Below are 13,102 nucleotides of genomic sequence, written 5' to 3'. Positions count from 1 at the left end.
AGAGATATAATAAAGCAATAAGAACAATATAAACAATATTAATAAGAAACTAACTCAACACAACATTGCACATCTCAAAATTAGACAAAGAATAAAATAAAGTAAATTAAAAAATGTAAATAAATAAATAAACCTGTTAAAAGTACATAAAGCACCACAACACCAGCTAAAACTGCAGTAAAAGAGACTGAACAGCGCCGCCCGATGGCCGACCAGGTACTCACAGCCAGAGCACTCACTGACACAACTGTCCCGCCCCGAGTTGAAACTTTGGCGGCGCCTGCATCAAAGGGCTCGGTTTGTTACCCGGAATCAACCGGAGAGGCGGGGCTTCCTACTTTACTACCGATGCAAATGATTAGTCTCCTCCCGCCGCCCGTCGGTGAATGACGTACAGAAAAACGAACGAACAACTGATGGGCGAAGCTTTGCTTTCAAAACACAAGTCTCGGACACAAGGAAGTAAAAGTAAGAAGGGAAGGAGCGACAGAGGACAGATTGAAGAAACAGGTTGACCCAAAGACTGATTATACACATTATTTAGTGAATATGACACTACATTAGCTTGTATTTAGCATTAGAAACGGAGCATAAAGGACACAGAAAGGGCAGCAGATGTGTCATTTTTAGCTAACATTTATGTAAATACTGTATGATGAGTCTACAACAGCTGTGGCTAATAACTAGCTTTACTCAGCAAGCATGTCTAGTAACATATTCATTTTCGCTTTTCAAAGCTTTAATGACAATGGACGTACAGTTGTGTCATGAGTTACGTTACAGACACATCATGCAGAAAGACAACCTCGGACCAGTTTTGGGCTAGCTAATAGGACACTGTTAGCTTAGCTAGCTGTCCAGTGTAACAAACAGTGGCTTCAATGGAGAGAAGCGGCGAGGAAGGTGCAGCTCCTGATGAAGAGGATGGGGACCAGGAAGGAATGAAGGCGGGGGCTGAAGAAGCGGGATGTAACCCATCAAGAACAAGATACAGTAGTGGAGTACCAGACCCTGCTGATTTGGCTGTGAGGCTCTGGAGAGGGCTTGTGCACCAGGACCAGGAGACAGGTGGTGTGGTGCCTGATGGTCAAGCAGAGGTTGATGAGCCAGAGAGGGATGCTCCCTCTGTGTCTCCCTCCAGCTTCATGGACACCTGTGCTCCTTCCATATCAAGCCTCTCCTCCTCCTACTCCTCCACCCATCACCATCCCAATTTGTCTCCATCCTCCTCCTCCTCCTCTTCTGTTTTGTCTCTGACTCCACCCTTGCCTCCGTCTGTGGAGCTCCCAGCTGTGTTGACTGATACAAGGCTGACCCTGGATGTGTACCAGGGAGGAGCAGCTGCACTGCCTCTGATTTGGGGGTCTGTCCCAGGGCAGCTGAGGGGCATCCAGTACCTGAGACTGGGCTCTGAGGATAAACCAGGCCTGGATGGTGCACTGGACGTCCTTCCTAATCTGACAGAGCTGCGCTCACTGGCTATACGAGGTACTTTTCTGATTAATTCTATGTGGTATCAGCTGCTGGACATTGTTTCATTGTAGTTTTTATTCATAGCCCTAGTAAAACCATTGCATACAAAGTAAATACTGTAAATACATTATAATCTGGGTGTCATTCTCTGTCTTTTTTCTTGCATTGCTCCAATCTTTCTGCTTCTAACTTTGCATTTCTCTCTAATTCAAGGACACTGTTTTTATGACACGCAAGGTGACCCGCTGCCTGGCCTCCTCACCACTTTGCCCACTTCAGTTTCCTCCCTCTCTCATCTTGCACACCTGGATCTCTCTTTCAACCAGCTCTCCTGTCTGCCACCCTGCCTCCTCAGCTTGCCTGTGCTGACCTCTTTGCTCCTCTGTCACAACCACCTCTCAGCTTTGCCTCCTGATATAGGCCGGCTGTCTTCCCTCACCTACCTCTCCCTCCTGGGGAACGAGCTGGTCTCTCTTCCCCCGAGTCTGGGTCAGCTTAAAGCACTACAGACACTGGATGTGTCACATAACCTCCTTCAGCAACTACCCGATGAAATTGGTTCTCTGGAGGAGCTCGTTAAGCTGGAACTGTCCCACAATAAGCTGAAGCAGCTGCCAGAGAGCATGGGTGAGGATGAATTTTGTTGCTTGTTTGTTTCATTTTGTTTCATGTAAGTTAAGTTTGTGATTGCAGAAGTAAATCAAAGCTCCTTGTCTTCTTTGTTGCCCAGGCTCTCTCTTCTCCCTCAGAGAGCTTGTCATCTACAGCAATGACCTCCGCCTGATCCCACATTGTCTGAACATACTGCCTCTGCTGAAAATAGATGTGCGTGACAATCCTCTGGGACAACCCCCAACCCCTCCCCCTCTCCCGCCTACACCTGGTGAGCAAAGAAAAAATAAAGGGCTTCAAATCGATTAGTGCTTCAAGCAGTCATTGGACACAGTGTTTACATTTTTTGTCACCATTTTCACGCTTTCCTATATGTGTTTTTTTTCATCAGATCAAGCAGAAACAAAAATCCCAGAGCTGCATCTCGGATTTAATCAGCACAGGTACAGTGTCACTCTCAGCACAGAAACATTTTCTCCATCTTTGCAGTAATGTTGTCAATTAAGGCCTTTCTTTCTTTCTTCCTACATTGCGATTAAAGATGTCGTGCTCCTTTTGCTCCTTAGTTTCTGTGTTTCGTCTGCTGGGTGTCATGTGTTTCTCCCAGGGGGGGCTGAGCTGCTGTTCCCCCCGGGGTGCCTGTTGAACACCACAAGACTGGAGTGGGTTGTGAAAAGGCCGGAGAGGAAGTGGGTGCAGCTTGAGGAGCATGACATCTTACTGAGTCGTCCACTGGAACTTCGACCTCATGGAATTACATTTCTAAAGGTATAAAATGGTCTTTACTGAACTCAATTAGCACATCTGTTATGGCGACATACATTTTACACATGGATATCAGTTTCATGTTTGGTACTACTCTGTGAAAAACAGTCGTATGATGTTTTCAGTGGCTCTCGAGGAGCTTTACTAAGTCTGAAAAAATAGCCCAATTAAGTTATAGTGATGTCATCAGGGGTTATCTCAGCTTGGGGTTAGAGACAAACCTATCACAGAAAGTCTAGAGTACATAGTGATAAAGCTGCATCTAATGATTATTTTCATTGATTAATAGTTTAGTCTATAAAATGTCAAAAAAGTGTGAAGAATGCTTTTTCAGTTTCCCAGAGACCAATGTGACGTCTTCAAATGTATCCAACCAACGAGCCCGAACTCAAAGTCCCTTTATTTAGTATCATAAAGTCAGTTACAGTGACCCTAAACGGAATGAAAACAGAAGGTTTTTTGATTGAACACATGTTTTATTATAATTTAAAAAAATATTATGTCTAAACAGACATGAAACTTGATATAAACTTGAAATGTATTTGTTTTAATAACACTAGTACAGTAGAATTCAATTCTGTTCAATAAATAAATAAGCTTATGTACACGGTATGACAATTGTCCATTTTCATACCACAGGATTCCTTGAAAACTCAATATCGCTGCAACCACTAGTTTTGATCCTCATAGATTATTCTTGTTCTTTCTTTTGACTGTTTCCTTTCCTGCACTTGAGTGATATAAATGCACTTTAACTTTGAACTCCTTCCAGCCTGTGGAGGTGTGTGTGCCATACCATCGAACAAAGAGAAGGGAGGTGGTGGTGCAGAGGTTTGATGGACAGTCCTGCAGCACTCTGCCCACTGTTCTCAGGAGAGGAAGTGAGACACACAGCAGTCACCCCGGTGGACGTCCGGCCAGGGTAAAGTAAAAAACCTCCCACTGCTAAAGAATATTTTTACTTCGATATTTACGTTTGTTCTAGTTAGTACAAATTGTAAGGTTGGTATTTAAAAATTAACCTCTTGGCGTCCCTACAGCTGGCCTGCTGTGCTGTGCGCCACTTCTCCTGGTTTATGGCAGTGTCCCGTCCAGTAATGGACAGTTGTTCTGTTACACCAGCTGGTGCTCTGCTGGTGTCCAGCTCTGACCCTGGAATTAAGCTGCACTTCCCACCAGACTCCACTGTGCAGACACGCACTATAACTTTACAGGTAGCGCTCAAGTATATTAAAGTTTATATGTCATTGAGTAATCTGTAGTTTGCAAGGCTTTACTTAATCACTCTTTCTGTAGGTGCTGCAGGTGTCTGTGTCAGAGGTACAGGCTGTGTGTGGTGACCCTCAGGCCAGCGTTAGCCCTCTGCTCTGCCTCTCTCAGACTCCCAGCACAAATTTCCTGCAGCCTATCAAAGTTCAGGTCCCTCTGCCATCTGGAGTCACAGGTACAATAGCCATGTCAAAGCGTTTATTGTCATATGTACAGTTTAATATAAATCCACTGTTTCATACTGTATAAATACAAATATACAGTATCAGTGCAATATATATATACACTATATCTCTGCCACCACCCTAACCATCTTACCACACAGGAAGCACCATTTTGCCCCCCAAACCCACTCCACACACATAGATACACATACACTCTCCATACTAGACACTCATAGACAATTACTCACTGTTTTTATATGGAAGGGCTGCCCAAACATTGTCCCTTGGAGTGCCATAGCTGAAACTTCATAGTTGGCCACAGACCAAAAGCAAACACCTATTAAGTATTGTTAGGATGAAAAATGGGACTAGGATTCAAGGTTCCCTTAATTGACTGAATTCCTTCCCAGTATGCTCTGCCTCAGAAAAATAGGAAATAATTAGAGATCCTTGAGCATTTAACCTTAAAAAACAAACAAAAAAAATGCATTAACTGGGATTTATATGCTGCCCTGATATATAGATTTTGCACAGATTGCACTGATGATTTGCATATTTGTATTGTACTGTACTGATACTTTATATTTACTTATTGTACTATCTATCTTTTGCCATATTATATATAGTATATAAATATTATTTATCCTTTTATTTCTTATATTCTTGCGTTGTTGTTTTTTAAAAATACTTTTCACCTTTATACCTTGTGTTTCATTGTAATACAACATTCGTAGTGGAAGGCAAGAGGAAGAATTTCATTGTCTGGGGAAATTGTTTTTTTTAAATGTTTATATGACAGTGAACACTTTCACTCTGACCTTTTTGTTTCTGCAGGCCACACAGTTGATATGTCCTGTTTGCACCTGCTCCATGGAGACCCCACTGCCCAAACCTGGACTGACATTACATCGCAAGTGTCTCTCTATGTCACCCACTTGTATGCCATTTTCTACATCACACATTTCTCATGGTAAGTTTTTATAATATTATCTCATAATATGTGTTTGTTTCGATATAATACACTCTGGGTAATACAGCTTTGTGTGCACCATCACAGGTATTGGCTGTGGTACACCACTCAGCGCTGTGTTAGTGGGGTGGTCAGGAAGGTCTATCAGAGGCTAAAACAGTTCAAAGTCCAGTTCCTTGTCCTCCAGCGGAAGACTGATCCTTCACAAGTTATGCTACAGTGTTTACCTTCTAACAAGGTTTGTAACTCTCCTCCTGTCTGTGCTACTATTGTTTAGTTTGATTAAAACTACTCACAATAAGGATAGTCTGTATGTCAGCCCTCTTCTGTCCACCTCTGGGTGTGGTATTTAACCCTTATCATCATGTGTGCGAATGCCATCTTAATGTTTATGCATAAAAACTATACAGTGATTGTGATGCTTCCTGTCCAGGTGGATAGCAGAGTGGAGTCTTTGTCAGAGCAGTATGACGGACCTCAGCCATCAGATCTCTGTGACCTGCTGGAGGGAGAGCAGTTCTTTGCCGGCTTCGAGAGGGGCTTGGATATCAGCACAGGTCTGAAGTCCTCTTTGAACCTCTATCTTACATAAACACTTTTTTCTCCTGGCCCCTTTCCTTTCAAGGTCTTATGATGTGCTGTTGTGTAACAATTGAAACCGTTCTTTGAAAGAAGTCTAGAGATGATATTCCTGTTTTCTCCAGAGAGACCAGACTGTGTCGGGGGAAGACTGTGTTTTGAATTTTACTCCTACATGAAGAATCTGAAGGAAGTGTACATCTGTCCAGCTCAGGGTCACAACAGTCCAGTGAGGGGACAAGTAAGATCATGTTCAGCAGATAAGAATGTGCGGTGACTGAAATAATGATTTCTGCTGTGTTTACTGTCTGTACACATAAACAAAGTCACTTTGTGAATCATGCATTTCCACATTTCATGGCAGAGCAAGGACTGCATGACCTCACTGACATTATATGAGGACAAACAATCAGTAACAGATTATATATATCACTTATCTACATACAGTACAGTACATTCTACACTAAAGCCCCTTTCAGACGGGATTAACATTACAAGGAGAGGTGGGATAAATATTCACTGTACTCCTTCTGTAATTTAACATATTGTTCCAGATGACTTTTTAACAATCGGGAAATTACAGGATGTGTTATGTCATAGACATGGTTATTCAGCAGCACAAAGATAAGAGAAAAAGAGGGGCACAGATGAGTTGTGAATTTGGCGGTGGATTTAAGTAAAAAATTATACTCTTTCTTGGAGTAATAACTCTTACACAAAGTCATATTAATATAATATTAATATCATTCAGAGTGACTCACACCTCCTGTGGATATCGTTATCTCTGATGTCCATCACGACTAAACTTCAGTAATTCTGCTGGCAAATCACAAGAAAAAGATGCTTCAGAAATTCCCTCAGAATCATCACATTTTTAAGTTTTCCTCAGTAGCTGAAGTAGATCAGACGAAGCAGGGCTTTAGAGAGAAAACCAGGGACTACCCATTGCTGACATTACAACAGATTGCCGGGTCTTCTTCTCCCGATGGCCTTAATTTATGTTGTCATAGTGATGCCCGATGTGTTCGTATTAAATGATCAGAGCAGATAAGTAAAAGAGAAGGACCAGCAGCTTTTCCCATTGAAAACCCACATATGCACTCCACAGCAGCTAATGTTAAAAGCATTGGGTGACTGAGGGTGACTTTATAGTATATTTTTGTATCGGTTTGCATTAAATATATTACATTTCAACACAATACATCAAACCATAGAGTACAGCCTCAAAATCTAATAAACAATTGAGTCAAAACACAAACAACTACATTGTTGGTCTCTTATAAAACCAATAAAAGTTAACATGTTATGGAAGTTTATAATTATTCTGAAGTATTTATCTTATTGGATGTTTCTGCCTTTGTGGTCACTTCACCACAGCTGCTAAGCCAAGTGCCAGTTAGAAATGCCTTTCTTATTTTTTTCCCATGAATTGGTGTGCAAGCATTGTTTCGACAACACATTGATGTGTTTTGCACGTCTGTTACAGGTGTCCTTTTATAGAGGGGAGATTCCCAACAACCTGCCAGAGGAAGTGGCGAGAAAGAGGAAAGGACATGACAGCCAGTGGCTTACAACTTTGCCGCTAAGACTTCCTGTCAGTTGGAATGACAGTTTTTTCCTTATTTTATGATAACATTGATATATTTTTACTACTAGTACATGAATTAATATGAACGTGTTGGTATTCTTATAAAATAATATCATATGAGAATGCGTATATATTGGTTAGAAATAGAAAAAAGATTAAATATGTACTAAACTAGATGCTTATTTCTTAACACTCAAGTAACAAAACACTGGTGTGCTTGGTAGCTGCTACCTTCAAATAACCAGTGGTAAACCCTGCACAATTATCTCCTCTCTGTTTTTGCGATAGGCTCTAAACTCAGACAATAGTTTCAACATGGAAGAGCCCCAGTATCCTCCTCTGAATCTGGGTGACCCTGAGAGTGGCTACCTGACAGAAGCCAACCTGCTGTCCATCTCTCTTCAGATAGGACAGGACTGGCATGGTATCGGCATCAATCTTGGCTTAAGCTTCCAGGAGCTGGAACGCATCCAGTACAAGTACAGGTAGGGATGATCCATCGTGTTCAGTCAAAGGTTCTGAACTGAACTCGACAATAGTAATGAACAGGTTGTTCTATTTTTCTGTGAGATGATTGTTTTTACAAGCTTTTTTTTTTATATGTCTCTGGTTTGAGATCCAAATTCAGTGCAGTTGTATGACTCAGACATCACACTGTCAAATGTAGTGCTTCAAATTGTTTGGTTTCATTGGAACTTTTGCATCTTGACAAAAGAAGTAAAGTGAGTGTTTAGGAGCTCAGATCAGAGCTCAGTTGTAATGAGAACATAAAAATAAACCTATGGAATACCAACATCATCTCAGGCTGACCTGTCGAATCGATATTTTTGTTAAAGAAAAAGAGAGAAAAAGAAAGAGTAAAATGTGTGAACCTATAGACATATGTAAAGCATCTCTACATGGGTGAGTGATGTAACCAGTGTGTACACACGTGTGTTAGCACAGCCAAAGCCTCTAAGGGAACAGGATGGAGTGAGATGTAACGTGACTGACGGAAAAAACGCAGTGGGAGAGAAATGGTAGAAATTTTGATTGTTTTAATCTGCACTGTCAGCCATCACTAAGCCATCTGGGACACGGCAGGAGATTACACACAGACTGATGCTCATCTGTTCCTCCCCCTACTCCCCACGCTCAGAAAAACCTCTCGTGACGCATCCAGGGGGACGGAGGAAAAATGCATCATGTACAAAATCATACATGTTGTGGAGATGGTTCTCTATGAAAGGTTTTTATGACTGTATTCACGTCATTTGTGTGAAAATAAATGTTTTACTTAGGAAGCAGGCGGTGCATAGCCTACATCTCAAAGAGATTATCTACTTTTTATACATGATCTATCTTTAACTGCATGGCGCTCCAATATCACTTAAGCTGCAATGATAAGTTGATAAGTTATTAGTCTATTGAGAGAAAATTGATAGCCAACTATTTTGATAATTTCAGTAATTTTTCAAGCAAAAATGTAAAACATTTGCTGGTTCCAGCTTCTTAAATGTAAGGACTTGGTGCAATATCAAGAAAATGATTTTATTCTGTGATTGAACTGAAACATACACTACTGCTTAAAGAATTGAGTCTTGTGGTAACATGAGAACGGCTAATATTGTTTAAATCAAAGTATTTATTTAACATCAGTATTTATTAATCCTTTGTTGAGCTTGACGGATGTATTGTATGTATATATATTTTACTCCCTAATATCAGTATCGACTTTGGCCCTGAAAATCGAGCAAAAGTCGAGCTCTAATCCTTTGTTAGATTATTGTAGCTGATGAAAAAGGTCTGGTGTTTGTTCTCCTCTCCTCACCAGGGACAACCTGGGAGGCTTGGTGCTGGACATGCTGTTCCACTGGGCCCGAGGACAGAGGAATGCAGGACCCGGGGCAGTGGCGAGGCTGGTGGCCGCTATGGTAGAAAGCGGCAGGAGGGATGTAGCAGATGAAATCGAGGACATTGTCAGTATAGGAAGAAGAAAGTACTCTGAGTCACTGAGGAGGGTAGGTCTGGAAGCTGAGAGCTCCTCCCTCGGTGAAACACAGCAGTAGATGAACACACGCTGGGTGCAGATGGCTGACTTACACTTGAGTAACCTGTTTACAACGTGCCTCCATCATCTCTTCCTGCTGTCTAAACAACTGTCCTGGAGGACAAGAAAATCTCTCTTTGTCACAATTTGTTACAATCATGGCACCTTTCACAAGACTTGTATGAAGATGATGGCCTTTGCCTTGTTTTCTCCACTTTTTAAAAGCTGTCTCAGCGTGCAAGACAACACAGTTGAAGCCCATTTTGCTCAGGAAAATGAAAAAATGATGAAAAGTCATAGTCATGATTAATAAAACACTCATGGTAAGTTAAAATCATGAGATACTAAGTACTTACTACCTCTTAATTCTGAGTTGCAGCAGTATTTCATCATTCACTCAGAATCTCTTAATTGTGACTCATAATTTGGATTTTGTATTTCGTAATTTTGTTGTAGTTTCTTACAAGCTTGACTCTTGACTTTTGACAATGCTGTCACTTTGACTTAGTATCTCATTATTTTGACCTGCCATGACTACTTTTTATCACCTTTTCATTGAAAAACAAAATTCTTCTGAGTTAATTGTTACTTGACGTGAACTGTTACCTGTTCAGGTGTTAAGAGACAGAGCAAACACGCAGGTCCAACGAGTTGTTTGACCTGCTGAAAGTGCAAGAGGAGGCAGATTTTACGGTTGATTAAATTCTTCCTTGTGTGCCTTTGGTCTCCTGGAAACCAGCTGAGCCCCAGTGCAATCTCAGTGGCAAATTAGGACACAAACAGTTTTTTAATATATGTATGAATTTCCAATGTTTTTATGTCTAGTAAAACTGTGATAAAAAGAAATGTGTCAGCTATTTTTGAAACTTATTGCTCCGAGCCCTGTAGTAGGCTACAGGGAAGACCCCCAAATACGCTTTAGCTGTTGAGATAACTCTACTAGGATTAGGATAAAGCACAACAATGATTTTCATATAATCTAAGGTCTACTACGTATGAAGCGGATTCTTCAGTACAAATATTTTCTGCAAAAGTGAAGGGCCAAATAGTAGATGATGCACCTGAGCTCATGTAAATTCATAATGCAAGCTGTGATTGATCTCAAATTTGGTGTGCCACTGGGCAGGTTGTTCCATTACATGTCCGAGGAACAGAATGTGTACAGCACTACATACAAGGAGCCCAATAAGCGTAAATATTAAGTATGAAGGTCGAAGATGAATGCATTAATTTGCTTTTAAGCAGCTTTGGCTGGGATAATCCCAGAAACACCTTGGGTGTAAAGGTATGACTGTGCTGAATCCAGTAATAAACATAACGTTTCTGTAGCAAGTGGTCTACATTAAAAAAAAATGTATGACTTGTTCCAGGTATATGAAATGTCCATAAATAGCATGTCTGCAGTCAATCTGGACACCAAAAAAATACACTTTAATCAGACCACTTATTTAACATTGTAGCATGTCACTCATCCACATTATCCTCTTGACAACATGTTTCATGTTTGGACACTCAGGAGAAGAGCACGAGCAAAACTCAGTGCACATCATCTGACATCACACTGAAAGGCACTGACATTGTGGTGCTCCTGAGCTCTAGCACAGCAGCTTGTTTCTGGAACAATGTGGCCTCAATGGATCCTTCTTTGACTGTTAGCCTTTCCCGATGGGATTCTAGGGAAGTGCCTCTGGAAGTCTGATATGTTGCTCTCAAAACATGCAGCTTGAAAGCATCTCCAGTTGGGGGCAGTTGTGTCGCTGTGTCGTACACTGTAGACATTGTAAAGCCTTCCGAGGCATTGTGATTTGTGATTTGGGCTATATAAATAAAATTGACTGGACTTGACAGATGGAGGGCATATTTTCTTGCCACAGGCAATGCTTCTTCCAGGCTGTCACATAATCCAAAGCTTGACTATTCTTATAAATCAACATGATGGGTCTGCAGCTTTGTAAAGAGCTGTTGTTTTCCCTTTCCTGTATCAACTACTTATGGTGTTACAGACTGTGAAGGCGTGGCATGCAGGTAGACAATCAGAGAGTTGAACTTCAAGTTTCTTTGAAAAAAAAAAAAAGATTTGTCCAAACTTTCCCTTCGGCCATGTCCAGAATGCATGGGGTAAATGTTGGAAACATCCATTGGCTTGAATAGTAGTTAAACCAAACAATGTATGTGCGATCGCGTTTGACGATAAGACAAGAATGTGACTGGATAAGGTGTATAGCATGTAACTACAATCGCTTCTAATCTCTTATCAGCGTCCTCCTGGTTAATACATACGTCTACAAGGCTTTCTACTCCGAGTAACTCACTCCTTCGCTCCTCTGACCAACGGACAACAATTCGACCGTAGACCTTCATATTTGGTATTTCCAATTTTGGTTCTTCTGTGTATATAATACTGTATTCAGTAGGCGATTTGCGATAGAAAAAGGATCAAAGGATCAATGAGTCAAGCAGACTAAACCGACCAAATGACTACTCTGCTCCTCTACTCTTTCTGCTACTAGGGAACGGAGAAGGGAATGGCAGGTTAACGAGAGGATGTATTTAGGTCATTTTGCTAGTAAAGTAAGGCATTTTGGCAACTTCCCTCAATGCAGTAAGATATTCACATTCTGTGTGTTTTAATTTGCACTCCTTTTATCACAGTATTTGTCAATTTAACCACTTTTCCAGTAAAACATTTAAAATATGGAGGACTTTGGAGAAAATTAGAAACATTGTTGTGTTTAGTCTCACCTCCAGTAGGGGTGTCTCTCTCACTATCCTACAGTGAGTCACTGGTTGTTTCGGGCACGTTTATTGCTGCATGCTGCCTGTCATCCCAAATATCTCAACTGTAGCCATTTTTTTCCTTCTATTTTTGTGTTCAAGGTCATTGGGTTGAGTCGTCATCATGATGACGCTGTCCCCCATCCCCCACCCCTACACCTGCACATAAAATATGTGTCTGCATTTCTACTACATACCACTAGAGGACCCTTTTAAATCCCTCTGCTGTTTTTTTTTATTCCTCCTCCTCCTCCTCCATCGCCAGCCAGGCTGCTCCCCCTCCCTGCCTCCCTCCCTGCCTGTCTGCCTGCCTGCCTTCACTCCCACCTCCTCTTACCTCCCTCCGCTGGACTCAAATGCTACTAACGCCGGTAGGTTAGCTTTTGTCGGTGTGTCAGCCAAAGATACAGTGAAAAAGGCTGTGATTTCCCCCCTCAGCCACACCGGGACAGATAACGGACACGGCTCTATGTGGTATGTAGATGTACACAGTTACAGTGTTGTTGGTGTCTGAGTCACAAAATGTGTGTGTTGGCTTACATCCGTTAGAAAAACCCTCACCTGGGGGAATAACGTGAAGGCGACACGTTAAGCTGCATTTCTATTTAACAAATAGAGATGACATGCAGAGCTAGCTTGATTTCATTGTGGGTCGTGATTGTTTTTGCGTGTGTGAGGTTGTCGCTTCGATGTGTGAGGCTGTAATTCATTTTTCCCGTTATGTGGCAAACCTCACATTTTAACATATGGTGGGTTCAGGGATGTAACGTTCACGGACGGCCTACTGCATCTCAAGCTAGTACGGTGTTAGATTAACGTTATGGACCACGAATAACGGGGACACAGGGGTCGGTATAAGCCGGTTAATGTGTCATATT

The 13,102-nt window shown here is 41.6% G+C and overlaps 1 protein-coding gene across 1 annotated transcript; it reads left to right on the top strand.

Annotated features, from left to right (window-relative positions):
- Positions 1 to 174: 174 nt before the first annotated feature.
- pidd1 (p53-induced death domain protein 1) lies at positions 175 to 11,284 on the top strand. Its single transcript, XM_073472886.1, has 16 exons — positions 175 to 510; positions 738 to 1,488; positions 1,687 to 2,100; positions 2,204 to 2,356; positions 2,477 to 2,528; positions 2,652 to 2,853; positions 3,623 to 3,772; positions 3,891 to 4,064; positions 4,147 to 4,294; positions 5,118 to 5,253; positions 5,341 to 5,491; positions 5,687 to 5,810; positions 5,958 to 6,073; positions 7,319 to 7,426; positions 7,709 to 7,905; positions 9,234 to 11,284. Exons 2-16 carry the CDS (start codon positions 882 to 884, stop codon positions 9,466 to 9,468), a joined length of 2,967 nt encoding a protein of 988 aa, XP_073328987.1. The 5' UTR covers positions 175 to 510; positions 738 to 881; the 3' UTR covers positions 9,469 to 11,284.
- Positions 11,285 to 13,102: the final 1,818 nt, after the last annotated feature.

This window comes from Pagrus major, chromosome 8 (genome assembly GCF_040436345.1).
Source record: "Pagrus major chromosome 8, Pma_NU_1.0".
NCBI classification, from domain to species: Eukaryota; Metazoa; Chordata; class Actinopteri; order Spariformes; family Sparidae; genus Pagrus; species Pagrus major.
This window is presented reverse-complemented; position numbering and strand designations above follow the sequence as displayed.